Source organism: Arachis ipaensis, chromosome B10, assembly GCF_059453495.1.
Source record: "Arachis ipaensis isolate K30076 ecotype BB chromosome B10, ASM5945349v1, whole genome shotgun sequence".
NCBI lineage: Eukaryota > Viridiplantae > Streptophyta > Magnoliopsida > Fabales > Fabaceae > Arachis > Arachis ipaensis.
The window spans coordinates 143,129,349-143,156,790 of NC_142435.1; the positions used below are offsets into that span (position 1 = coordinate 143,129,349).

At 35.1% G+C, this 27,442-nt stretch overlaps 4 protein-coding genes and 2 pseudogenes across 9 annotated transcripts; 1 reads left to right on the plus strand and 5 right to left on the minus strand.

Annotated features, from left to right (window-relative positions):
- Positions 1–1,936: 1,936 nt before the first annotated feature.
- Positions 1,937–4,838, minus strand: LOC107621903 (polygalacturonase QRT3-like). The gene is made up of 3 exons (XM_016323877.3): positions 4,510–4,838; positions 4,084–4,317; positions 1,937–3,256 (listed from the first exon to the last, which is right to left on the minus strand). Exons 1-3 carry the CDS (start codon positions 4,753–4,755, stop codon positions 2,234–2,236), a joined length of 1,503 nt encoding a protein of 500 aa, XP_016179363.1. The 5' UTR covers positions 4,756–4,838; the 3' UTR covers positions 1,937–2,233.
- Positions 4,839–7,017: 2,179 nt separating this feature from the next.
- On the minus strand, positions 7,018–8,433 carry LOC148581977 (pentatricopeptide repeat-containing protein At2g17525, mitochondrial-like; annotated as a pseudogene).
- Positions 8,434–9,092: 659 nt separating this feature from the next.
- Positions 9,093–9,913, minus strand: LOC110268495 (putative ribose-5-phosphate isomerase 3, chloroplastic pseudogene; annotated as a pseudogene).
- Positions 9,914–15,788: 5,875 nt separating this feature from the next.
- LOC107622765 (PI-PLC X domain-containing protein At5g67130-like) lies at positions 15,789–21,817 on the minus strand. Of its 4 annotated transcripts, none has more exons than XM_088484729.1 (6): positions 21,557–21,817; positions 20,602–20,739; positions 19,765–20,068; positions 19,421–19,644; positions 19,248–19,331; positions 15,789–19,171 (listed from the first exon to the last, which is right to left on the minus strand). In XM_088484729.1, exons 1-4 carry the CDS (start codon positions 21,671–21,673, stop codon positions 19,475–19,477), a joined length of 729 nt encoding a protein of 242 aa, XP_088340855.1. In that variant the 5' UTR covers positions 21,674–21,817; the 3' UTR covers positions 15,789–19,171; positions 19,248–19,331; positions 19,421–19,474. The 4 variants fall into 4 exon arrangements, with proteins under 4 accessions (XP_088340855.1, XP_088340852.1, XP_088340858.1 ...); XM_088484726.1 differs by having other exon boundaries at positions 19,248–19,334; positions 21,557–21,815; XM_088484732.1 differs by lacking the exon at positions 21,557–21,817 and adding an exon at positions 21,318–21,550 and having other exon boundaries at positions 19,248–19,334.
- Positions 16,171–19,028, plus strand: LOC107622764 (receptor-like protein kinase FERONIA). Of its 2 annotated transcripts, XM_088484720.1 has the most exons (2): positions 16,341–16,436; positions 17,218–19,028. In XM_088484720.1, exons 1-2 carry the CDS (start codon positions 16,341–16,343, stop codon positions 18,877–18,879), a joined length of 1,758 nt encoding a protein of 585 aa, XP_088340846.1. In that variant the 3' UTR covers positions 18,880–19,028. The 2 variants fall into 2 exon arrangements, with proteins under 2 accessions (XP_016180270.1, XP_088340846.1); XM_016324784.3 differs by having other exon boundaries at positions 16,171–19,028.
- A 672-nt stretch (positions 21,818–22,489) lies between the features above and the next one.
- HYD1 (C-8,7 sterol isomerase) lies at positions 22,490–26,223 on the minus strand. 2 transcript variants are annotated; one of them, XM_016325307.3, is made up of 7 exons: positions 25,819–26,223; positions 25,459–25,557; positions 25,224–25,377; positions 24,124–24,420; positions 23,312–23,458; positions 23,077–23,185; positions 22,490–22,996 (listed from the first exon to the last, which is right to left on the minus strand). In XM_016325307.3, the coding sequence occupies exons 4-7, from the start codon at positions 24,263–24,265 to the stop codon at positions 22,729–22,731; spliced, it is 666 nt and encodes a 221-aa protein (XP_016180793.1). In that variant the 5' UTR covers positions 24,266–24,420; positions 25,224–25,377; positions 25,459–25,557; positions 25,819–26,223; the 3' UTR covers positions 22,490–22,728. The 2 variants fall into 2 exon arrangements, with proteins under 2 accessions (XP_016180793.1, XP_020970077.1); XM_021114418.2 differs by having other exon boundaries at positions 24,124–24,346; positions 25,819–26,213.
- Positions 26,224–27,442: the final 1,219 nt, after the last annotated feature.

The window sequence follows — 27,442 nt, forward strand, 5'->3', positions numbered from 1 at the left end:
TGTTATTGCTGAATTGCCGATGTTTATGAAACTGGAGTTGATTATAATGATTCTCAGATTCTGAATTGCTATTTTTGTTGATTTTGGAGTCTAATTGTCAGACAGAACTTTTGTTGCTATTGCATTCTTTTTTTATTTTGTTGATTGTAACGATTATGAGTTGCTGTTTTTTATTTTTTTATTTTGTTTTTATTGATTATAATGATTCTGAGTTGTTTTTTATTAGAATGATTTTGGAATAATTTATTAATTTTTTGGATTAATTTTATGTTGTTGTTGATTATGATTTGTGATGAAAAGTGTCTTTGTTTAGTTGAAAACTCTCTTATCAAGTTATTTCTTTTGGTCTTAGAAAGCATGAAACTCAGAACATCTCAGCTCCATTAATAAAAGATTATAGGTTGAAATTATATATAGATTTTTTAATAATTTTATTTAATATTTAATTAAACCGGTTGAACTTCAGTCGAACTAATGAATCAGTAAATCAGTAACTTTACCAGTTTATTGACTGCTCCGGATCTTGCAACCTTGCTTCAATTATAATTCAACTATTTTGGTTGATCATTAATTGTGTTTTTCCTTTTTTTTTTCCTCTTTAATTGCACAACAGATTGAGAGTAAATTTAAGAGAAAGTTTAAGAACCAACTCCTAAATCAACCAACTTTAAATAATTTTATCTAATATTAATTAATTTTAAATTATTTTTTAAAATCAGAATTTGATTAATTGACATTTATTACGTTTTTGAATAATAAGGAATTGGTAAATTAACCACTCCCTAAACACAGTGCCATCAACCTTTTCTTTTATAGCGTCGGTGTTCTCTCTTGGGCAGACCACCGCTTCGCTGCCGCTGCAGTGCACCACCATTCCTGCCACACAGACTGTCGCATTGCTGCCTCCGTGGTGTGTCGTTGTTCTCGCCGGATTTCTTGCGTGAGTTGCGCGTGTGGTCCGTCAAGTAGTGCGCCACCATTCTTGTCGCACAGACCATTGTCTTGCCGTGCAGAACGCCGTTCACATCGCTGATGTAGGGACGAAAAACATCCAATCTCTAATAAAAGAAACATCCAATCCCGAATAAAAGGAACTTTTAGTAAATCGAAGAAACAACATCCACTAATCTTTGGAGGATGGGACGTGACTCGACGGCGTAATGGAAGAGGATGAGGAGGCAAGACACTATGGAGGAAGAGGAAGAGACGCGGCGTCACGGAGGAGACAGTTGAGATGCGACGTGACGGAAGAGGTAGACGGCGCGGCGCAACGACGCGGTGGCAATGGAGTGGAAGACTATGCAGCGCGGCGGAAGAGGCATACGACGTCTTTGCAGCGAAAGTAACACGACGCGATGGTTCGTTCGCGGCAGCCTTAGAGGAGGTGACGGCGGCGCGGACATGATCTGTGATGGAGGTTGACGGTGCGGGTGATGGCGTGCGGAGTAAGAAAGTGAGACGGCTGTATGTTTTTTTTTTTGGAATTAGGATTAAGAGGAGTATAAATGGAGCGGATTTTTTTAATGAGCTTTGCGTCCAGTCCAATAGAAGTTGGTAGGAGTTAGTTGGATCCCTGATGGTTACCTAATGGGATTATATAATTTGATAAATATTTGATGCCCGATTTGGTTAATGTTTCAGTTAAAATATATTTGTATGGTCATTGGTCACCAAGAATAATTCCTATAGCTTCTAGAAGAGTTTCACATGGGAAGGGAAAGTTTCTCGTGAGCAGAAGACTTAACAAGGAGAGAAAAAGAAGCCCAAAAGATGTACACCATTATGCAAACCAAGTCCCATTTTTTGACCCAAGCTGATGACAATTACATGCTATTCAATATTTCTTCACCACTTACAATAATTTAGTAATAATCTAAAATCCCTATACCTGAAAAAATGTCTATACGTAAACTCTTTTTTTTGTATGTTGATGCATGAATTCGATCCTGCTCTCTAAATTGAAAAAGATAAAACTCTTAATTATTCTTATATCAATATAACAAAATTCGCATATGTTACCAATCTAATTAATTGTGACTGATATTTTACATTTTTACTATCATTGTAAAAAAAATTACAGTATTTTCTAACACAACACCTAAAGATTAATCCGTCCTGAATTTAAGCTCTATTTAAGAGTTTGCGGCTAATGAGTTCCTGCATATAAGACTGGATTCAATCCACGATATTTGCTCAAACGGAAGTGAAGTGACCACTCGTACAGCTGAATTGTTCAAGTTGCAACACCTTGATCCACCGTGACAAAAACACTACCAGATACAACCTCACTTGTTTCAATCACAACACAATTCTCAGACACATTCCTTAGAGCATGATTCGGGAACGTGTTCCCCGTGGCACTTAACGAGTACTGAACATGATTAATTCGGTTGCGAAAAAGAAGAACATCGTTAAAATCAGCTTTCCATAATGTTCCATTCCCATGCACAGAAATCTTCGCAGCCGTCGCCTTCAAATTCATACCATCAACAATATTTCCATCAACTAAAACCTGTTCGATTTTATCGAAACGACAATTCGATTCGTCCAGCTTCACGATTTCTACTCCGCTATTCGATCCGGAGAACATGTTATCAACAATTGTAACACCATTGGCAACGCCTTTGATAGATTTCAACACAACATTTGCATCTCCAAGGAAGAAGCTACTAGAAATGAGAATTTGGACAGGGTCTTCAGCAACAATGTTAGTGTAATCCATGTAAGAATTCACAATCCTAGTTTGTGTTAAACTCGGTAGCTTCAAATAAATCCCGGTGCCGCCGAAACCCGCCGCCTTATTGTAACAATGCACGCCGGAAAAAGTGTTGGCTTGACCGGTTACCATTATTCCAATCTCGGCAGAGAAAATTACCACGTCCGTGACGGCATTGTCGTTCCCATGAAGGCTTATTCCGGTGCCGGAGAAATGGCGTTCGTCTTTGTCGCCACCGGCGGTGACGTGCTGGCCAAGGAATGAGTTTGTTATGTAGGTTTCGTGGCCGCCTTGGACTAAAATTCCGGTGGTTGTGAAATGTGTTATGTAACAATTTTCTATGTTGATTCTGAGTGAGTTAATTACGGAAATGCCCCCTCCTCTAAAGTTTGAGTCCAACAAGAGGTTCTTGAATGTTATGAACTCATAGTTGTAGGATGGTGAAGTTGAACTTTTCTTGGTTTCACTTGAAGTTGACAGATCTATGAGGTGTCCGTTATTTGGAAAAGTGTTTGAGGCTCTTATGGTTCCTCCATGTATCTGTTTCCAACACAAGAGTTAACATCAAAGTTATTCATTGAAGAGAAAAGGACAAATAGGTCCTGACCTTTTGTCCCGCTGACATTTTTGTCCCTAACTATTGAAAAATAGTTTTAAGTCCTTGACCTTCACAAAACTTGGACGGATCAGTCCCTCCGTCCAAATACTTCCGTCAGGGACTGATCCATTCAAATGCCTCCGTCAAGGACTGATCCGTCCAAGTTTTGTAAAAGTCAATAACTTAAAAATATCTTTTAATAGTCAGGGACGAAAATGTTCGTGGAACAAAAGGTCAGGACAATTGTCCTTTTCTCTTCATTGAATTTCAGCTCTTTTTGTGACCTAATTATAATGACTTACAAAGGAGGGGAAAATACAAATAATTTTCCCTTGATTTTCGTAAAATTAGGGTGGCATGTTCTTTGAGAGTATTTTCTTGAAATTTTTGTCCATTAAATGTATCACATGTTGGTTTAATTCATAATAAATTATTTTCTTTGAGTGAGTTCATGAGTTTGATTTACTTCCAACCGTAAATTTAAAATGTAAATATCTTAAAATTTTTCCTTTGTCTTAGCTCTTTGTTAGACCAACTGTTTCACCATTAGGATTAAAAAAAGAGTAAACTATTGGTTCGTCTAAACTCTAAAGTGGTGCCACGTGTCAAAAAAATAGGTTCTATTTCGTGGAAGGAAGATATTTTTCATGCCGTTGATCAATGGACTATAAATTCAATTGAAGTAGTTGTGTTTTCTATTCAAAGAAAAGAAAATGTTGCATCTTGTTGAATGAATGAATGAATGAAGAAATTAAAACATTAAGCATACCATAAGGTTTCCAACCCCCACTGGCATCTTCAATGGTTTGCTAATAATGTAATTTCCACCCTGAAGATCAATCTGGGCACCACCAAGGTCTTTTATGCCCTTCATCAAGGACCATTGACTTGGAACTTTCGTTGCATCTCCAATGGCTTCAAGAATAGCTTCAGTACTGTCCGAATTTCCTGTTGGATCAGCACCATATGATGTCACAAGGTACACATGTGGTTTCTTCTGATCCTACACTAACACCAAATTAAACCATCAAATAATATTTAGATACTACTAAATGTGACACTAACTTTCCTTAAACATAATAAATTAATGAGAGAGTAGTGTAATTTGTCATAAAGTAACTTAAGGCTTTAAATGGCTTACATTGTGGCAGAGAAATTGAAGAGATTTAAAGTGTTATGATTAATTGTGACTTACTTGTAATGGAAGAGGAGAAGGAGAAGGTGAGAAGGAAGATGGTGGTGAAGCAATTGAGTCATGGCTAATAAGAGAGGCCTTAAATAATGCCTTCATTCTAACCATAGCTTCATGATGATTGCCATGAGAAATAATATTGGTCCTTCTTCTTGGAATATACAAGTTCTCACCATAAGAAGTATGATGAGTTAGAAAGAAACAAGACAAATTCAGAAGCAAGAACCACATTGGAGCTATTCTTGCCATTTTACCTTTCCCTTTGGTGATAATCTGTTTAAGCAAAAATCAGGTTAGGGAAAAGTAGTTGGGGAAAGGACTCTTTCTTTGTGTGCTGCTATAAATAAGGAAGGAATTGAAGAAACATTTAAGATTTCATAAATATGCAATATTAGGATATATATATCAATATTTTTACTTTTTTTTTTTTGTTTTTTAAGGTATCTTTAATTTTGTAGGCCAAAATCAATTTATTATAGATTTAAGTTTCTTTAAAAGTTTGTTCTTAATCAATAAATTATTAAATGTACAATCTAAATTGGTTTAAATATTTTTAAATTAATACATGAAATTGTAGTCATTAAATCGGCCACCTATAACATACACGTTAAAATATAAAATAAATATTAAAAGTGTGTGAAATAAAATATGTATTTATATAAAAAAAATATACGATCATTATTTTTAGTATATACGTAATATTTTTAAAATGTTTTATATTACTCCTTTTTTATTTTTTGGCTTTTAAGGTATGTTTATCTTATGTTTTAGGTTTTTATGTTTTGTTTTAGAACTTTAAAAAGAGAATAATAAATGTTGTTTTACAAAAGATACTAAAAATAAAATAGAAAAAATATAAATTAAAGAGACTTGGGTGTCTCTCGTGATCTCGTCTTTATTCCTAATATCATTTTAAAATCTAAACGAAATCAAACTTGATATTTTAATTAGTGATTTTTTAAAAAAAATAAATATAAATTCTCTTTGAAACTATAGCGTGTCTCTCTCATATAATTGTTACTTATTTAACACTAAAAACACATTATTTGGACTATGATTTTAGAGATGGTTGAAAATTTCAGTCTTTACCTGTATTTAAATAATGGGGAAAAAAGAGAGTTAGATAAAAGGGAGAAAATAGTTCACCCGACCTAAGAGAAATGTCAGAGGTGAACAACAAATACTTTTTGACATGGTATAGAAGCTTTCTTGTGAAGTGAAAAGGTACTTTAGGCGATGTAGAATTATATCTTGGAATTATAGAGTAAAAGGGGGTCCACAATTAATGTCTTATAGTCTTATACTCAACCAGTTTGGTTGCTTTAATCAAGATGAATTCGGAAACTATTCATTAGATGGAGAGACAGAACTATAGAAGCTAAGGGCCATGATGAAATTATATATATCTTAGAGATGAAGTGAAGATATATATCAAAGTCAAGTGGGGACCTATTAGGATTGCAAACAAGGGGGAAATTCCCATGATGATAAAGGATAATGCTATGTCAAACTTACTTTACCACCTATAAATTAATTTTAGTGTGATTCTTATTTTAATATTTAAATTAAATTCCATTTTTATTATATATCTATAAATATTTTATTTTTAGATATGCAAAATATAATATTTTTAACTAATATTAAAATGTATTTAGTAAATTCATGGCACAAAATGGTAGATGTGGTTGGTAATATTTGGTAACTGTTCCATTCTTTGATGTGGTTTAGCTGTTTGGGTAAGTAGGCCTTGTATAACATGATGATCCTAAACAAGATAACGTGAATATATATATATATATATATATATATATATATCTTTTAAATATTGTTTATTATTTAATTTTTATAAAAAAAAATAAATAATAAATAATTTTTTTAATTTTTTAAATAATTAGTATGTAAAAATATGTATTTTAAATTAACTAAATAATAATACATTTTTAAAAAAATTGACTAAAGATTGAATTTTAAAAAATAAATAATATTTTAAATATATATTCAAGCCAGCAGATTGCACACCAAATTAAAAGTTTGTCACATATATCATATATGAGATCACCCTCATTAATAATTTTTTATTGAGGTAATGATGGTATAACATTGAGACATTAGTGACAACATTAAGTACACTTATTCTAAACATTCGGGATAAAAATGATTCTTTTGTCTGAATAGTAGTTTTGAAGGTCTTTGTGTCATGGTTGACTTAGAAACTAGAAGTATTCATACATGTTTTGTTGTACAAAATATTTTCGCTTAACCGCGCAATCCACGGAAGCTTGGTCAATATGTGCAAATTACACGAGGCAACTGCAAATTAAACAAGACTACTCCACACTTTGCACTTCACACGATTCTGCTCTAATCTAACTCTTCAATTTCAAAATTGACCTAGCTAGCCAATGTGTGTTAATTCCAGAGGCAGTGATATACAAAACATGAACCATTAATGTTATTATTGCTGAACTAATTAAGGTAAAAGGTTCACGCGGTAGTAATAAGACGTAAGTCTGCGTTATAACTTAATACGATAAATATTGAGTTAAATCTCACAGTAGTCCCTAAATTTACACTCGAGTTTTAAAGTGAACTCTGAAATTAATAATTACTCAAATTCGTCCCTAAAATTGTTTTCTGAGACTCATAGTGGTTCCTAAAATAATTTCTGTCTATCCTTATCATTAGAGAGGAATGAAACGACGTCCATTTTCTTCAAATGCATGATAGCTTCTTTAGACCTCCCCACAATGCAAAAATCATTCATGATGCTGGTGTTTGTGATAACATTGTCTTCTAAACCATTCAACCGCATCCTAATCATCATCTTCATGGCCTCGTCCACATTCTCATCCAAGCAAAGGCCTTCAATCAACGCATTATAAATGAACACATTTGGATGACAACCCTATTTTACCATCTCCTCCATACACTCCAAAGCTTCGCAGAACTCACCTTTTTTTGAATATCCATCAATCAAAATGGTATAAGTCACCATATCCGGCTTACAACTCTGACCCCCTACTTTCATTATTCTATCAAAAATCCTCTTGGCACCCTCCATATCACCATTCTTACAAAACCTGTGAATCAAAGTGTTGTAAGTAACCGAATTGGGCGCATAGCGCATTTCATCGAACACCTTGAGTACACTGTGGACCATGTCTATTTTGTAGAAGCCCCTAATCATGGTAGTATAAGTGAACACGTCGAGCTCAAATACACCCTCCTCCACAACCTGGTCAAAAATAAACTTTAACAAATTGATCCGATTGGCTCTTACAAGAACACCCAAGACGGCGTTACAGGATAACAAGTATTAGCCATGTGAAAAGCTCTTGGCTTTGTGGAACCAGTAAATGGCGCCCCTGATATCACCATGATTGCCGAGAGCAATGATGAATTTGCAAATGAAGGAGTCGGGGAGGTTGTTGGAGCGGTGGAGAAGAGGGAGTGAGAGAGAAGGGAGTCGGTTATGCGGTGTAACAGTGGTGCGTGTGAGAGTAGTTGTTGGGATTGGGTTGGAGGTTGGAGGCCCAATTGAAGAAGAATAGTGCTGGTTGGGGAGGGGACTCAAAAGGGTTTTCTTAAATACAAAATGACGTGATTTCAGTCATCTCCAATGGTAAAGATGGACGGAAATTATTTTAGGGATTACTATGAGTTCTGAAAGACGATTTTGGAGACAAATTTGAATAATTATTAACTTCAGGGATCACTTTAAGACTCAAGTACAAGTTTAGGAATTACTTTGAGATTTAACTCATAAATATTTTTTAAATTCCGTTAAAAAATCAACAGATGTACCTAACAATAAGTCAACAAATAATTTTAAATTGTACTTTATCATTAATTAGTAATATTTAGATTTTATTTTTTAAAAAATACAAAATTAATGATATATTAATTACCTCTTCTTAGACCCAACATGAATAAACGACTTAATTAAAAATAGTTTAAATAATAAATGACTATATTAAAAGTAGTTTATAAATAAATTATTTTATTTTTGGATTTTTAGTTCTAAAAGTATTTATTTTAAAAGAAATATGATAAAAAAAAATTTATTATGAGAGAAGTCATTATTTTTAACTTCTCTATAAGCTCCTAAATAGCTTCTTAAAAAGCTGCAATTTGGTTTTGAAAATTGCACGAGACATTAATACTACTATTTTTCATAAGTCAAAAGCTCAAAAAATTTACTTTTAAAGCTTCCCGACGGGCCTTTACTCTAATTCAACTTTTACCATTTATTACGCAAACTCTAATTCTTCTTTCCAAAAAAACTTCGAAACTCAAAAAAAAAATACCAAAACATAAGATAAATAATCATCCAAATTCTAAGAAAAAAAACATACAAAATATAGGAAAAAGAATCATCCAAAACTAATAAAAAGAATCATCCAAATCCTAAAAAAAAACATACAAAACATAGAAAAAAGAATCATTTAAAACTAATAAAAAAATTATTCAAAATTTAAGAAAAATAAACATAACAAACTAGTTAAAGTTTTAAATCCTATAGGTATCTAATTGTTTTTGCCAAAATATAACTGGATATTTCTTCTGTTAAGTATTAGGATTTTTTTTCATATTAAATGGACGTTTTTTTTTATATACTTTTGCAATTGTTCAAGAACAGCCCATGCTCTACCACTCTTTTTTTTTTTGAACAACTCCTGAAACTGAACCAGATTGTACTTCCAGCAGAACTGCACCACCTCCATTGGCATCGCAAGGTCACTACCGCCGAACCCTGACATGAGCTTCGTTTCGTCGACTACCACAACGAACTTGTCGAAGATGGCCTCCACCATCTTCTCGCAGAGAAGAACGTCGTCGCGGCTTTTTACAAGGTTGAGGTCGAGTCCACCTCGTCGATGCCGTCGATGGCGAGTATTGTCGTCGATGACAGAGAGCGGGATTCTAAGGGAGCGTGCTTGCTCCTCAGTGCGTTTGGAGGTAGGGACGCCGATGATGTTGGAGAGTTGACCGGTGGAGCGGAGATGACCAAGCTTGGCGACGACGAAGGCGGCGGTGGAGCCGGTGCCGAGGCCGAGGACTATGCCGGACTTGACGTACTCCACGACCCTGTCAACGGCGAGCTTCTTGAGGTCATATTGGGTGAGGGCAGGGCGGCGAAGAGGGCCTGAGGTTAAGGGAGAAGGGTCTGTGTGTGTTGTTGTTGGGAGTGTGTAGGTTAATGTGGGAGAGAAGAGAAATGCTTTTACAGTTATTAATTAGGTTTGCTTATCAGTTTCTTTTATTCGAATTTTGAATTTAAAAAATTTAAAATTAATTATTAATAGTTATAATTAATTGAGTTGTTCAATTCTTAGCTGATTAGACACTTAATTTCCTATACTTTTCCATATTTTTTCCACCTTTCATACATGTTATGATTGATCATCGTAATGATTCCACATTTCGTCAAACGGACAATAAGTAGCTTTTGAAAGAGAGACAGGAGATTGAGAGATAGAGACTGAAATAAGTTCTAAACTCTTTTAGTATTGTGTTTAGTGTAAAATGCACAAGATTGAGTTATGTCTCATATCCTATTTGATTTGAGATAAAAATAGAGATTAATTAAAATATTTGAAATTACTAAAATATCTTTATTAATTAAAAAAATAAAAAATTCTAAATCTAGCCATCCCTTTCCCTTCCCCCCTCTTCCGTCATCATTCATGAGTTTCGCTGTTCGTTTTTGTTGATGACAGAAAATTCACTGTTCTTCTCTAGTTCACTTTTCTGTTTTATTTTTCTTTTCTATTGTGTTGTATTGATTACTAAAGTTGAGTTGTGTTAGATTTACTTTTTTTGCTATTGTATCGATTACCGAAGAGGAGGACGGTAATGGCTGAAAAATATGGGGCGGCGATAGTTGGAGGAGAAGGGAGATGGTGGTTGTGGGAGGATAGAATTGAAATTTAAAAGGTTGAATGAGGGTATTTTTAGAAGAAATTATTGTTAAACTTCACTCTACGTTTTTTAAAATTTTGGTTTCATGTATTTTCATTTTGTAAAAGTATTGAAGGGATTAAAATTTTTAAGAACAGAAATTAAAATTTAATTTTCAATCTCTAATCACCAAATATAAACAAATTTCTGGATAATCTTAAAGCTAATCTTTCGAAGGAATATGAAGAAATTCTCACACAGGAGAAATTATTGTGGTTCCAAAAATCAAGGTGCAAGAAAATTGAATTTTGTGATAGAAATACTAAGTATTTTCATAGTATCACTATGGTGCGTAGGAGGAGGAACAAAATCACTTCTCTGCAAGATGATTTGGGTAATTGGATTACTGATAGAGATTCTCTAAAAATAATGGCTACGTCTTACTGTATTAATTCTCCAGGGAGGGATGGTATACATGCGGTCTTCTATCAAAGTAAGTGGGATTCGGTAGAGACTTATTTGTACAGATTGGTTGAAGACATCTTCTCTCACCCTCATAAGGTAGGAGAGATAAATAAGACACTAATTATTTTGATTTCAAAATTTGAACCTGTTTTCTCTCTCAAACAAATGAGGCCTATCAGTTTGTGTAATGTTTCTTATAAGGTTATTACCAAGTTGCTAGCCAGACGTCTGAGAAGAGTGATAGAAAAATTGATTTCTTCTACTCAATGCAGTTTTGTTTCTGGAAGGCACAGTTCAGATAATATTATAATTACCCAATAAGTTATTCACTCAATGAGAAACAAGAAAGAAGTCAAAGGATGGATGATAATTAAAATTGATTTAAAAAAGACTTATAATAGGCTTAAATGGAGCTTCATGAGAGACACCTCCTTGATATTGGTATACCCCATCATATCATTGATCTTGTTGTTGCTTGTATTTTCACTGTTAGAATGAGAGTGCTTTGAAATGGAAAGGCTCTTGATGAATTCTTGCCGTCTAGAGGGATTCGTCAAGGCGACCCCTTATCCCTGTACATTTTTGTACTTTGTATGGAAAGGCTGTCCCACCTCATAAATGCAGCTGTGGAGCATAACTTTTGGAAATCCATCTTAATAAAAAAAGGTGGACCAATTTTGTCTCACTTATACTTTGTTGATGATCTTATTCTCTTTGAGGAGGCTAAAATGGATCAAACTGAAGTCATTAAGAAGGTTCTTGATGCCTTTTGCCAAAGCTCGAGCCAGAAAGTGAATAATAAAAAGACCCGCATCTTTTTCTCTAACAATGTTGGTAATTGTGTTTGAAGCGAAATTAGCAACACTCTTAATTTCACCAGAACTGATGACCTTGAAAAATACTTAGGAATTCCTCTCCTGCACACAAAAGTTAGCAATATTACATATAGTGGGATCATTAATAACATCAATGCCAGACTCAATGGTTGAAAAGCCTCTAATTTATCTCTTGCCAGAAGAACCACTCTGGTGAAATCTATCATTTCCTTTATTCCTAGTATACTATGCAAATTGCTTATCTGCCTTCTTCTACTTGTAATTTGATTGACAAAAAATACAAAAAAATTTTTTGGGGTGATACAGAGCAAGTTAAGAAGATCCACCTTATTAGTTGGAAGCAAATTAGTAAGCTCAAGAATGCTAGTGGTCTTGGAATACGTCATGCCAAAGACCTCATCCATGCTTTTATGATGAAAGTAGGTTGGGGTCTCATTGAAAAAAATGATACTTTATGGGGAAGAGTCATAAGAGCTAAATATAATTGTGGAAGTGATATTTTACCCAATATTACAAGAAAAAGAAACTCTTTCAATTTGTGGAAGGGCATTTGTGCAACTTGGGATAAGGTGGCAGAAAATACAACTTGGAGAGTTGGTAATGGATCTCGAATCAGATTTTGGGAGCACAACTGGGTGCCAATTATTGGGAGATTTGACTAACATGCAACTAAGGTAATTACTCCTACTGATAACTATACAAATCTAATGGATTTTCTTGCTATCTCAGGTGATTGGGATGAAAAGAAGCTGCAAGAGTATCTCCCGAAGCAAGTGGTGGGCAGCATCTTAGCCATATCTCCGCCCTCTCCTTGGAAGAACTCTGATCGTGTTGCTTGGGCGCCCTCTGCCAATGGAATATTTAACCTATAAAAATAGCTTATAACGCTATTCTTGAGGAGTAAGCACCTTCTGATAGAGTGTTCAAGTTGGCATGGAGCTGGTGCGGTCCGAAAAGAATTAGAGCCTTCTTTTGGTTAGTTGCTCACGAAGCCATTATAACTAACATGGAAAGGAGAAGAAGGTATTTGTCAATTAATCTTAATCGTCCGAGGTGTGGTGATGTTGAAGAATCAACCATGCACGTGCTTAGAGATTGTACTCTAACTAAAGAGACATGGAGACTTTTATTTTCTCAAAATAGTGATCCAGAGTTCTTCAACTTATCTACTCAGAATTGGCTCATTAGTAACTTGACAAAGGATAAAGAGTGGGCCACACGTTTTGGTGTTACAATCTCATCTCTTTGGTATAGCCGCAATAAATGGGTCTTTGAAGGAGCTTATTCATATCCAGTAACTATCTATGAGTTGGTTAACATAAGAACACAGGAGATCCTCAATATAATGAAGAAATTCAAAATTACAAAGAAGAGTCAAGAGTGTCTTATTAGATGGATATCTCCTCCAGAAAAATTTATTAAGCTCAACACAGATGGATCATTTTATATACATAACAATAATGCAACATGTAGAGGCTTGTTCCGAGATCATTTGGGTAGGTTCATCTCGGCTTTCTCTTGCAACCTTGGAAGTTGTTTAATTATGCATGCAGAATTATGGGGTATTATTAAAGGGTTTCAGATAGCTATCACTAAAGGGATGCAACATATTATTGTTGAGTCTGATTCACTTATGGCTATAAAGTTTTGTAAAGAATGGTATCCTTCCACTCATCCTTGCATTACTTTGATGGAAGATATTAAAATTTTGTCAAGAAAAATTCATAATGTGAGATGGAGCCATTCGCTCAGAAAAGCCAATTATGCAGCAGACCATATAGCAAAGAAGGGACAAAAACTTCCTTCCGATCTTATGTCAACTTTATCTTTTGATTTGTTTGGATCTCTTATATTGAGAAGATCTTATTTTTCTTTGTTTTGTTTTTATTTTTTTTGAGATTTATAACTCCGTTGATTCACCAATCCTTCCATCTCAATTTTAATATGGTGAAAACTCAGGTGCAGTCGACTTCACGTGAAGTTAATAGTCGAGAGCCGTTAGATAAAAATTTAGTCAAATCAATCAAATCATCTAATGGCTCTTAGTTATCAACTTCACGTAAAGTCGACTGCACCTGAGTTTCCATCTCTCAATATCCTTCCCCCAAATGCTACCTTAAAGCAGTACTAATTCAATCGAAATAATACACTTAATTAATGCTAAAATATAAAAGTAAGGAAATAAATGAAGTGCTACTCAATTTAGGCAAAGTTAGTTAGTAAGATGTGTAGTTAGGGTTTTATGATTGGGCTTCCTTTTCCATCAAATGTTGCTATTTTATAATTGGGCATTCTACTTTTGTTGCTTCATCTATATTCTGCGTGGACCATTGATTGAGCCCATTAATCAATAATCATGTACGCTCACCAAAATCAGCAATAACATTTGTACAAAAAAAATAAAAATAAAAGACTTGTGCATATGTGCCGCGGTTATTATGATCCACAAACCATAATCCAATTTGGAAGAAAGTGCATTACTGCATTTAATCAAATTTGTTGTGATTATATTTTAGGAAACATTTCAAGTGCACCGGGAGTACCGGTGCACCAGTTGTTTTAACCATTGATCTGAATTATAAAAAATATATATAATATATATTAATTGAAATCAACGGTTAAAATAACTGGTGCACCGGTACTTCCCGGTGCACTTGAAATGTTTCCTATATTTTAATACCAAAAACATTTTGTTATGATTATACAATACATACATGTACACACTTGACACAAGATACAAACACTTTTAGTAACCCTAAATATTCAATTACCAACTACCGCTTATAACTAAAGTTCCCTTGTTTAAAGGGAGTTGTAAAACAACACCCCACCCCCCACCCCAAAAACCCAATTATCTCAATCAAAGTATCTGCAAATATTATTAACTTTAAATAAAATACATTAAGAAATGGCTTTACAATAAAATGGAATCGTGTGTATATATACCAGTAAAGTAAAAGTATGCTTCGAGGGGTGAACTTTTTGTTTTTAATATTGGAGTGGTAACTATGTTTTTTAAAAATATAAATTGTTGGGGTGTTATTCAGTTATTTTTAAATGTAGAATTGTTTAATTAGAGAAATAAAAATTAGACCATCCAATTTATTAGAAATATAAAAATCGAACTGTCTGATTTGTAGAAGTATATAAATCGGACCGTCCGATTTATATTAAAAAATTTGAGATACAAAAAAATCAGACCTTTCAATTTATATACTTTTCACAATTTTAAAAAATACCAAAAATTATAATGTTAGAATATATCATCACTTTTATTTCTATACCCAAAAAAAATAGCCTCGAGCGGCATTTCATAAAAATATTTAATTATTATTATTATTATTTGAACAAATAAAGGTCTCAAGATGCAAGCTCCAAACACTACAATCCAATGGAGAAGCGCGCGTCATCCACTAATAGAAGATAGAAGTTGTGCGAGCCAGAAGGATGATGTTAACACATTTAAAATATTCATATAATAATTAAAGAAGAACACGATATAATAATAATGGTAATAAATTTTGATACAATAAAATTTTTTACATAATTATTTAATAATATTCATAATTTAAGAAATAATTATTTGTATGTATAAAATTTGTGTTTTGAAACCGTGGATGCACAAAAACTAAAGCCATAATAAAAGAATAAATAAATTGATTAATGCGAAACTTTATGCCTACAATTACTAGATACAAAATGCATAACCTCTCATCACATTATCCTTTGATACTAGACAATGTTTTTTTATTAACTATATTATATGTATACAAAAATTATATAGTAAATTAATTATTCATATAAAATATATATTAAAATTATATAAAATAATATATATTTATATGCCATTTTTGCCAAAAAAAAATCAAATTGGGTGTGTTAATTAATGTGCCAAGAGCCCAAGACCAAGAGGATACCATTTTTGCAACCAAAAAAAAAAAAAAAAAAAAAAAGATAATCAAATTGGGTGTGCTAATCGTGCAGACAAAGTCAAATCACCTTAGATAGTAGCAGTTTAGTATAATATCTAATCTATTAGGGTTTGGTGTATATATATATATAGCTGCACACGTTTTCAAGTTGAGAAATGATATTTTTATTACTGTATATTGTTTGTTTGTGTATGTTCTTTTATATTTTATTAACTAATTTTTAATATCAAAAATAAAAAATATACACAAAATAGAAGACATATATGATGATGATTGCTCTTCAAAAGTTGAACAAGTCAAATAACGGAAGTACGGGGTCACTGATTCACTGGAGTCACGTAGACTTTGCTACTTGGCTGCTTTCAATTGTTCAAAAATCACCACCCAATACTTTTCAAGCTTTCTTTCTTCCTAGCAGCTACCAAGCAAACAGAACAATGGTCTCTCCTCATTAATTCTTCATAATTTCCCTGATTCGTTTTGCTCCAAACCTCATCTGCAATTGAACACTCGACTCTCCTTGTTCAACCATGAACTTGAAGAGTTATACGTATAGCATAACCTCTGCCATATCCACTCTCCTTTATCTTTCTTTCTTGTTCCTCTCGGACTTGGCCATATCTATTGAAGCTTATGTTCCAGTTGATAGCTTCACCGTCAACTGTGGCTCAACTGGCAATTTCTCCGACGGTGAAAGGTCATGGAGCGGAGACATAGACTCAAAGTTCTTAAGTCTTCAAGACACAAAAACCATCGTTGCTCAACCAGCCACACAAGCTTCTCCGAACAAAGTTCCATATACCAGTGCTCGCTTGTCTAACTCTGAATTCAGTTACTCCTTCCCGGTCACAGTTGGCCGAAAATTTGTTCGTCTCTTCTTCTACCCTGCTTCTTACGCTGGCTTTGACCGTAATAACGCCTTCTTCACGGTCAAATCCGAGGGCTTCACACTCCTTAAGGATTTCAACGCTTCGCTCAACGCCGATGCTGCAAACAGGGACACCATCTTTAAAGAATACATAATCAACGTGGATGATGGGCAGAGGATCAACCTAACCTTCACTCCAAACACATCCCATCCAAATTCTTACGCGTTTGTGAATGGAATTGAAGTGGTGGCCATGCCCACTGATCTCTACTTCACTGAACCCAGCGGACAACAAGTTGTATTTGTGGGTCAGCCAGGCGCCGCATACACTATGCAAAACAGTAGCGCCCTGCAGACAGACTACAGAATCAAAGTTGGCGGCAACACAATCTCACCTAAAGCTGATACTGGCATGCTCCGGAATTGGGCAGGAGATGATGCTGATTATTTAAGAACGCCAAGTGCTCTGTATATGCTATTCGCTAATGAGACCGGAAAGATGAACATCACTGTGAGTCCTGATTATGAAGCACCCATTGAACTCTACAGAACATCACGTGAGATGGGCAAGAATGGAACTCTCAACCAAATGATAAATTTGACCTGGGAGTTTCCTGTTGATTCTGGCTTCACCTACATGCTCAGGCTTCACTTTTGCGAGCTAGACCCAAGCATTAATAAAACCGGTGACAGAGTGTTCAACATCTACATAGCAGGCCAGTTGGCGGAGGACCGTGCCAATGTTCTAAGATGGAGCAAACAAAAGGGAATTGCTGTACAGAGAGACTATGCAGTTACGATCCCAGGGACTACTCAAGACAAGTTTAACCTTTCACTCCAAATGCATCCTTCATCATTCGTATGGTACAGCGACCCTTTCTTGAACGGCCTTGAAATCTTCAAGATTAGTGACCCCGCTTCGAACAGCCTCGCCGGGCCGAACCCGAACCTGGCCAGTGTCCCGGGTCAACGCAACCCGCCAAAGTCAACCAACTCAAAGAGCAGCAACAAGGCGACTATAATCGGTGTCGTGGTGGGCGCAGCATGCGGCGTCGTTTTGCTCTCTGCTATCGCCTTCTTCCTCCTCAGCCGTCGCAACAAGACAAAGACGAGCGTTATCCTGAAGGACTCAAAGTCCAACAACACCTCCAAGTGGGGCCCACTCTCCTTCGCCACGACCAAGTCAACCAGCACACAGAAATCTTCACTCCCCTCCGATCTCTGCCGCCACTTCTCCCTCGTCGAGATCCGCGCCGCCACAAACAACTTCGACGACCTCTTCATCGTCGGTGCCGGAGGATTCGGCCACGTGTACAAGGGCTACATCGACGGCGGAACCACCCCCGTCGCCATCAAGCGCCTCAAGCCAGGATCCCAGCAGGGAGAACACGAGTTCATGAACGAGATCGAGATGCTCTCGCAGCTTCGCCACCTTCATCTCGTTTCGCTAATCGGTTACTGCAACGAGAGCAACGAGATGATCCTGGTCTACGATTTCATGGACCGTGGAACCCTCCGCGACCATCTCTACAACACCGAAAACCCTTCCATCAAATGGAAGCAGCGGTTACAGATCTGCATCGGTGCAGCGCGTGGACTACACTACCTTCATACAGGCGCGAAGCACACGATCATCCACCGAGACGTGAAAACCACGAATATCTTGTTGGATGATAAGTGGGTGGCTAAGGTTTCTGATTTTGGCTTATCGAGAATTGGGCCTACCGGTAATACTAAAGCCCATGTGAGCACAGTAGTGAAGGGTAGCGTTGGGTATTTGGATCCGGAGTACTATAAACGACAGCGTTTAACGGAGAAGTCTGACGTGTACTCTTTTGGTGTGGTGTTGTTTGAGATACTATGCGCAAGGCCGCCTCTGATCCGTACGGCTGAGAAGAAACAGGTATCGCTTGTTGATTGGGCGAGACACTGCTGGAACAACGGGTCGTTGGGTCAGATTGTGGACCCCGCTTTGAAAGGCTCTATTGCTCCCGAGTGTTTGAGGAAGTTCGGTGAGATTGCTGTTAGTTGTTTGTTGGATGATGGAACGCTGAGGCCGTCCATGAACGACGTCGTTTGGATGCTGGAGTTTGCGTTGCAGCTTCAAGAGAGTGCGGAGCAGCGTGACCGTGCGATTGGGATTGGGATGCCTGATGGTGATGATGAGGAGGATCGTGCGGTTGAGAAGAGAGAAGAGAGTGATGACATGTTTAGTAGTGGAACCAGCGTTGGGCAAGTTTCTGACTTTAACAAGAGTAGTGGTGTGAGTATGATGAGTAGTAGTGGAGATAATAGTTATGGTAATAAGGACACTGATAGGTTTTTGTCTGGGACTGTTTTCTCTGAGATTATGGATCCAAAGGCTCGCTGACGCAAAAATCAAACGCCAACAAATTCCATAATTGGTTGCGCTTACTTTTTTGAGTTATATGGTTAGTCTATGTTGGAAGCTGCTTTTAAGATTGTATATGAATTAATTTCTTCTATATAATAAAAGACGTGTAAGATTCTCTTGGTAAATGGCATTGGTAGGATATGATATTGAGAAAGTATATTTGCACAAAAATTGTAGAGGTTGATAATGGAACTATATGGCATGCAATAATGGACAATTTTTGTTTCACTGCCTAATGTGGTGAGCAAGCTTGTGAACTAGTCCCAGCCTGAAAATGAAAGATTCAATATGTTTAATCTGTTGCGATTTTAGAAAGCAAGAGTGGAATTAATCACTTTACTTACCACGCAAGAATCAACGTTATCACATCCGCATAAGAGCTTCCCATTTAGCATGTCCACAGCTTGAAACGATCCTCCTTCTTCACTCTTCTGTTCAATAACCCAAAATTAGTAGTTTAACAACTTAAAAAAAAAAAGAAGAGGAGAAAAAGTGAAACTATTTCTATTCCCCCTACCTTGTAATAATCAACGGCAACGAAATTTGCCCATCGATTGCTGGCGGCACCATGTTAAGTTTGCAGCATGTCAATAAGAGATGCCGAATTATCTGAACAAGTAACTGGCTTAAGCGGAACTGAACGAAAGTAATTAACCAACACTAGGGATTTGCTTTTGTCATCAAGATTTGATGATTCTGCCCTGTTTGGGCAGCTACCTGTTTTTCTTCCACCATCTCCATCTGCGGAACTCATTAAGTCAAGATCACCAAACTGAAAATTGAGAATGGAATCAAGCAAGAACATTGTACGTGTTAAGAATGAAAAGGGTTATAAATTATAATAGATGGTGTTTTTCATACACTGATTTTCAACCATGTAATTCCATTGGTAAGCAATGCCTTCACTTTGTTCCTTAGACTTGACTGAAGTGAACACAATTAATCTTCGGTTTTTAGCAACCATATCACTCACTAGAGACCAATTGCCGCCGTTTCTCGGCATATTGGTAACCGGAAACCAAAATTTCTTCAGGCCGACGACACTAAAGACCTTTTTCAATCCGTTTTGTGTATGAATGTAATCTTCCAATATGAGTGTGACAATTTCTGATGGGTTAGCTGATAAGAAAGCTTCAATTTCCTTCAATGTACCTATAGCTGGTTCCTACTAGTATAAAAAGGTGCTAATTTATTAGAATAGGTCAAAAAGAAAACATAACTAGTGAGAAATAGTTACACAATTATATACAAAAGCAGTGTAGTCATGGCACTGGCCTTGAGATGAATGGCATAACCAAACATCTCCATCAAAATCGTACATGCCTAGCATTAGTCCCCGAACTCCATTCTACAAATGAAAGACAATGATGGAAAAACAAAAATTGTGACCTTATAAACTATGCTTAGTAATAAGAAAGAATCATAACACAAATGGTTAAAAAGTGTGACCCATGAATTATACTCATTATAGTTGAATAGAAATAGAGGACAAGACGTTTGGTTGATCGGACAGTGGATACAAAAAAAAAAACTCTTGTGTTGTAGCATGTCCTCATTCTTTTTTAAAAAATTTTACCTATAACCAAACACAATACAGTACAAATTTTTGTGTCTCTGTATCCCTGTGGGCACGGTCCCAAAAAGGAACTAAAGATGGCCCAAGCATGTACAAAAAGTTATTAGCAGTTAATGGCATACACTTAGCTGGTGCGTTATGCTGTCCTCTTGATTAGTGATGGTTACTTGAGGAACTCCTGTTTGAGAAGGTTCTCCATCAATTGCAAAAGCGTTGTGTGTTGTTAAATATGCATATTTGTTGAATGGAAGAGAGTTATTCTGTTAGGATAAAAAAAAAGAGAGACAAACAATGAACAACAGATGAAGATAAATAGTCATGAGTTTCCGGTTTTCTTCACCTTACGACAATATGCATGTTATGAAGAAAAACAAGCAAACTGTAAAGAGAAAATGAAAGAATAATGCTAAAAAAATTTGCACTAATTGACTAATATATTTATTTCTGTGCTTCCTTCATTCCAAAACTGATTTATATATTAGGACACTATTTATTCTAGAGTATTATTTCTATGGCACAATATTCTTATTCTAAAATGAATAATGATCACGAAGTCATTCTAAAGAGATAAATAGCATCTTACTATGAGCTTAAATTGATCTGTGGTGCAAGACCAAAAAAAAAAAAAAAAATTGATCTGTGGTGGATGATCTCACACACTTAGAGCCTGAAAATCCAAGCGTACATGAGAAACAATAGAGCCCAGCTCCACAGTCATCATTGGAGGAGCAATTATCAAGAAGCTGATCAAATATTTTAATTTAAGCCAATAAGACAAAAACAAAAAACCATAAATAGATGGCATGATTAGATAGAAGTTGAGGTGGAAAACACAAACCATGCAGTCTCCATTAGAGCAATCAGCAGCAGCATCATTGCACAATGTAAAAATTACCAAAAGCAAGAACAGCAGAGAACCCATTTTTGTAAAGAGAGAAGTTTTGGATTGGATTGGATATTAGAGGAGTGTATGTCCTAAAGAAATTCAATGAAAAGAGAGAATATAGAGAATCGTATAAACAAGGCTAATGCTGAAACAATACTATTATTTTAGTAATTAATATGATAATTATTTACATTTACATTGGCAAGTATGAACAATGGAACACGGCAGAGCCAAAAGGGGAATACGGCTATGTGCTTGTGTTGCTTATTTTGCAAGTTTTCTTCACCAACCAGACTACCTTCTACCATTAATAAAGCATAGTAATACCGATTGAAAGAGGTGAGTTGGACTTTTATATGGAGGATATGTTTGGCAAAGTAGGGTGAACTATCTTGTTAGTGACTTAGTGATTAGTTCCGTATGTTGTAAGTTTCATGAGATCAGTAGTTTGATTCTCCTCTCCAAATATAGAGTAATTTGTAGTCTTACCAAGTTTACTAAAAAAGACTCATTAATATCCTTTGCCATCCAAAATAAGTAAATTTTAGTTAAGTTTGACAATGAATTCCTTCGTTGGTCAAATTTAAGTGCACCATTCTTTAGGTAGAAAAGAATAATAATAATAAAAAAAAAAAAGATTGTGGTTGGTCAACCATTGGGGTGATAATTACCAAGGAACATTACCTTTTGATTTTTGATTTGACAAACAGTTCTCTCCAGTTGATTAAAATCTCCTCCTTCACAACTTGTGGAAGTTCTGAAAGTAAAAAACTAAAAATCATAACACTCACTCAGCTAGTTTCTAAAGTCTTAGTATATGAAAGAGACCGTATTTTTGTATTGAACAATGGATCCATTGAGACTTGTACAGTACAATTCAAGTAAACATGCTTCACTTGATGCAGCAATACTAATGCATCAGAAGTCAGAACCATTCTCACTCTATAAAATTCAATGCTAAGATCAAATTCTGGCATAAGATAACAAATATTTTCTCTATCCAAAAGTAAAGGAAATGGGTGGAGCAATTATAGCTACAGGTAGCAGAAGCACCATGCTTATATCTTCTAGCATGGGCTTTTTTCCAGCGTTAAATTTCATGTGAATAATAAGGGAAAAAATATAGTTCAAAACTAAAAGCATCAAATTCTCACATCACAATCCGGACCTGTATTGTCGAGAAATGTAGTTTAAGAGAATCATTTGACACAATTCTTGGGACATATCCCCCTAACTTGATCACACAAATTAACTGACCCAATCCTTGAAACCCTGTTGCCTAACTCAACTACCATGCATCCACCCCAATTGATTGACACAATTAATTGACATCATTGTTAACTAACAACTTGAAAATGCCTGGTCAACGAACTTTATGTTTTTTTGTCTGGTCTTGTCCCTTAAATGCTGCACAAGTATACTTCCAGCTGCGGATGGCTATGATCAAGGGTATTACAATCCAAGAAGCATTTGCTCCAATATAGTACGCATAATAGTACAATTTGCTTGCAGCGAAATTGTCACCTTCCAAGAGTGCTGTTATATAATATACACCAACTCCATATAGCTGGCTCAATGAGATGGCAAATTGAAGTATGTGGCTATATGACTTTCCAGTAGCTATTGCATACCTGTCATCCATAATAGCAACTGCAGAGTTAAACTACACAAATGAAAAGTTCTCTAGAACGCACACTAAGAAAACACTTACACTGCTAGAAGGGAAGCTGGACCACCAAAAACCGCTGTTAGTCCTTCAACACTAACAATTCCTGCATCCCTTCCAGCATACCTTGAATCCCCTTTGCTATATTCCTTCCCTGTTAAATGTTTCATAAAAAACATTCATCAACTTAAACTGAAGATTTATTTGAAACGTAAGCGAAATTCCAACAATGCTTTATGTAAGGGTTGTGTGGTGTGAAAGAAGTCAAAGAACTACTCACAAACTTCAGCTAGGTAGAAGCCAGTCTTATCCTTGTAGAACTCTGGTGCAAAAACAAAGTAACCTTCAACAATCAGGTGAGTGAGGCCCGTAAATGCCCACCAGCACATCAACAGTCTATCAGTTTTTGTTTTCTTAGGTAGCCGCCCTAGGAGTACCACAGAAGAAATGTAAACAAAATCAGGAACCCTAAGATGATTTCTCAGAGTTGAAAGTGTAATAAATGATTTTATTTCAGAGAGAAACCACAAACTACCAAGTTGGCTTCTATAAATCCAAGATTTCAACGTCTGCATCAAAGGTCAACCTCATACTGTAAAGAAATGTACTGCCATGGGAACTAACTAACAATTGAATAAGTTCACACCATAGAGTTAACAAATTACAGCCAGACCAAAATTTCTCTCTTTCTTTCTTGCAATTTTTTCAATAACAAGCAGACCAAAGATAATCATAGATCTACCTAGTAAATTTTATTGTAGCATAAATATATCTATCTTACATCCTAAACTAATCATCCATTTACCAAAGAGCTTTCGAAACTGGATCTAACTATTGTGACAAATGGCAAACAAGGTTCATTGACAAAAATCCAACATGTTGTGTCATGAGCAACATTTTGAGAGCTCTTAAAAATTGGTGTGTGTTGCTTAGATCATTTTTCATTAGTAATAATATAGGCTCAATTGTAATCATTTTGTAGTAGGAACACAAAAGAAGTATATAAGATGTAACCATCTAACAAACAATTTGCTAGGTTTTCATTTTGAGCAAAATTGAAAGATTTGATTGAAATAAATGTGAGTGAGGTACCTGAGAAGATCCAAGTGAGAGAAACGAGGAGGAAGGTGAAGAATGCGAAGACAGAGAGAATGTTTGACTGAGAGAGGGAGCAGGGAACGTAACCGGGAAGGTGCAAGTCCCTTGGACTGTAGGGATGACCCTCTGAAACCATCTCCTTCAAACTTTCTTCTTCTTCTTCAACGATGGGAGTGTGAACGAGAATGAACGCGCACACTCGGACTTATAAGTCTAGCTGTTATTTGAGGGTGTTGACAATATTTATCAAATTAGACTTCAATGAGATAATCACTGGTTGAGCCCAATCATCTGATCATAATAAATAAATAATTGTAAAAAATTATTAAAAAAATAAAATTTAAAATAACTTACGCAATATGGCTTTTCCAAATTTAATTCAACATTAACCAATTACCTAAAATCTATAAGAATATATATAGAGAGAAAAATCTATAAGAATATATATATAGAGAAAAGAGAATTTGATGTCTAACTTTCGCTTTTTTATTTTAAATTCTTAATGCTATTAATAAATAGTATTAACATAATTGTCATCTTAAAATTAGTTAAAAATATAATATCAGTTAATTTTTTCATTTTTTTATAGTTATTTTTTTTATTTTACACATAATTTTTATCCATGTTATCTTCTTATTTTCAGAGTGCATATAGTACTTTTTTTTTTATTTTTCTTTCACTTAATTAAAAAAAATAATGATAAATGAGAGAATGAGCATTGGCTACTCTTGCAGCTTCTTCAATCTCAACTTGGTCAGCATAAGATCTTTCTAAGAGTATGTTTTCTCTAATTGTTGTCGCAAACAAAGCCGGTTTTTGGCTCACTACTCCTATTTTCGGCCTCAACCATTTTAGCTTCAAACTCTTAACATCATGCCTATCTAGCAAAACTTGTCCTACACACAATTTCTTCAATTAATTAGTGTCACATAACATACCATACCATATCATATGGCCTTTAATTAATATGCATAACTTCAGTTCCAGATTTTTTTAACAAGCAAGTAAACTACATACTAAACAAGAATGCAACTCTACTTAGCCATCACTCAAATTAAGTGAGAAATTGTAACTTAACAAGAATGCAACTTTACCTCATGAAGGGTCATAGAATCTCTCTATGAAGGACACAATCGTGCTCTTTCCGGAGCCGCTGCTGAGCAATCCTCAGTGTAGATGAGTAACCTTAGCTTGCAGTGCTCTATTCTCCCCAACAAATGCCAACACCACTCTGATTTAAACAACAGTCTGCAAAACAAACAAAAGCCTCAACAACATCAACACCAATCACAACACCAACCCAGATTAATACTTTGGTGTATTATTAACCTGTTCAACAATGTTGCCTGCTTGAGAAAGAGCTTCTTGGCCTTTAGTAGAGAGCTTGGCCAAAGTGGTTTGTGAAACTGTGAATGGCTCCAATGATAGCTACAAAGAAATAAATCCGTTTTTAGCAATAATTTCAACAACACAACATCAATTATTTGATTTCTATTCACAATTTCACATGCAGAAAATAAAAAAGGCAGCAACAGAATAACAAATTCATTTTTAGCAATAATTTCAACAACACAAAATCAATTATTTGATTTCCATTCATAATTTCACATTCAGAAATTAGAAAAAAAGCAGCAACAGAGTAACAAAAAATAATTATTCAACAATTATTATTACAAAAAAAATTAATACCTAGGGCTAGAAGCTGGATCTTGGAAGGCTGGAACAGGGCAGAGCTGGCGGTGGTGTGGAAGTGGCTGGGGACAGTGGCTGGGAAGACAGTGGCCGACGCGGTGATGTGGAACAGAGTTGGCGCCGGCGGGAAGTGGCTGCGCGACGGAGGCAGGAGGCGAGACCGGCGATGGTGGCTTCGATTTTCGTAGCTCAAACGGCGGTGGCTGGAAGGACGTTGCGCCGGTGCCCTAGAAGCTCGAAGTTGGGATGGCGGCGGTGGCTGGACGGACTTGCACCGGGGGCTTCGATGAGGTTGAGACGAATTGGGGCTGGAGTCTGGACTCTAGACTGCTGCTTCGCGTTGCTGGAGAGTGGAGACTAGAGAGAAGATGGATCAGGGAATTTAGGGTCGCCCATCTCTGCACGATGAAACGCAACGTTTTTGTTAAAATTTAAAAACCGGCCGAGTCACGGTTCAATTCGACCGACCGATTTAACGGTCCAATGTCGGTTTTTAAATCTGTCAGTTTTATTTTCTGTTCGAATCGTATTTATCAACGGTTCGCGATTCGACCGGTTCCACCGACCGATTCAAATCGGTTTTCAGAATATTGATTAAAATTAATTACTAAAGACAGTATAAAATTTATATTAAAATATAAATATTATTAAAAATAAATTAAATTATATATTTATATATAAATATATTAATAATTAATTTTAGTATATAAATAATATTTTAAAAAATAAATATCTATTATATAAATAAGAATATTACATTCCTAAAAATAACAAAACTTCCATAAATAAAATTAGATTAATATGTACTAAACACAAGAGTGTAACACTACCTTTTCTACATTTTAAACATTACTAAATGTTAGAATTATTAAAATTAATTAGTATTTATTAGAATTATTTAGCATATCTGAATATTTATTATAAGGTATTAATTACGTCTTTATTATTTTGATTTTTTTAAGACGTATAAATACTTTTACATATCGTATCATTTCATATAACTTGAATACAAACAAATTCTTTCTTTATTACTCTTCCTTACCCTTTCTAACACTAAAAATCATAAAGATAAACTTCGAGACAAACCATACTCGCGTAATTTAACAAGAGTTAAAATTATTATATTACAAAAAATGCTAAAAAATAAAAAAAATTATTATTTTTAGTGAATAATTAATCAATAATATCTAAAATTATAAAATAAAAATATTTTATTGGATTACTAAACTTAAAAAAAAAATTAAACTAATAACTAAAAAATTAACCAAAAATAATAATTTCTACTTGCTCTTAAATTGTTTTTCTTAAAATAATGAAAAAAATGAATTTAAGGCGTCAATATTTCAATCTTCAAACGAAATTTGATACTGACAAAATACTATACATATCTTTCAATTTTTAAATTAGATTAGACATGTTTAAAGATTAGGTTCAGTATATAGTAAGCGAGAAATATTAGTTCAAACCAGATAACTTCAATATTAGTTTAGCTTTAAAAAAAAGTTGCCTGTTGAAGCTGGTCTATTACCTTTAAATTTCGATAGGGATGTGTTATTTATTTCATAATAAATCCCTGTTTTGTTAGAATAAATTAATTTTAATAACCCAGATCATCCATATT

What these genes read in the sequence shown, in the direction of transcription:
- LOC107621903 (XM_016323877.3), bottom strand. Translation starts at nt 4,755, where the DNA reads ATGGCAAGAATAGCTCCAATGTGGTTCTTGCTTCTGAATTTGTCTTGT. An exon ending in CTTCTCCTCTTCCATTACAA is followed by an intron (nt 4,318 to 4,509) that starts GTAAGTCACAAT and finishes GTGTTAGTGTAG; the next exon opens with GATCAGAAGAAACCACATGT. An exon ending in TGGGGGTTGGAAACCTTATG is followed by an intron (nt 3,257 to 4,083) that starts GTATGCTTAATG and finishes TGTTGGAAACAG; the next exon opens with ATACATGGAGGAACCATAAG.
- LOC107622764 (XM_016324784.3), top strand. Translation starts at nt 16,171, where the DNA reads ATGAACTTGAAGAGTTATACGTATAGCATAACCTCTGCCATATCCACT.
- LOC107622765 (XM_088484729.1), bottom strand. Translation starts at nt 21,673, where the DNA reads ATGGTAGAAGGTAGTCTGGTTGGTGAAGAAAACTTGCAAAATAAGCAA. An exon ending in GCATAACGCACCAGCTAAGT is followed by an intron (nt 20,069 to 20,601) that starts GTATGCCATTAA and finishes TTATACTAGTAG; the next exon opens with GAACCAGCTATAGGTACATT. An exon ending in TTACATGGTTGAAAATCAGT is followed by an intron (nt 19,645 to 19,764) that starts GTATGAAAAACA and finishes TGAGTTCCGCAG; the next exon opens with ATGGAGATGGTGGAAGAAAA.
- HYD1 (XM_016325307.3), bottom strand. Translation starts at nt 24,265, where the DNA reads ATGGTTTCAGAGGGTCATCCCTACAGTCCAAGGGACTTGCACCTTCCC. An exon ending in TCTCACTTGGATCTTCTCAG is followed by an intron (nt 23,459 to 24,123) that starts GTACCTCACTCA and finishes TGGTACTCCTAG; the next exon opens with GGCGGCTACCTAAGAAAACA. An exon ending in CTTCTACCTAGCTGAAGTTT is followed by an intron (nt 23,186 to 23,311) that starts GTGAGTAGTTCT and finishes AACATTTAACAG; the next exon opens with GGAAGGAATATAGCAAAGGG.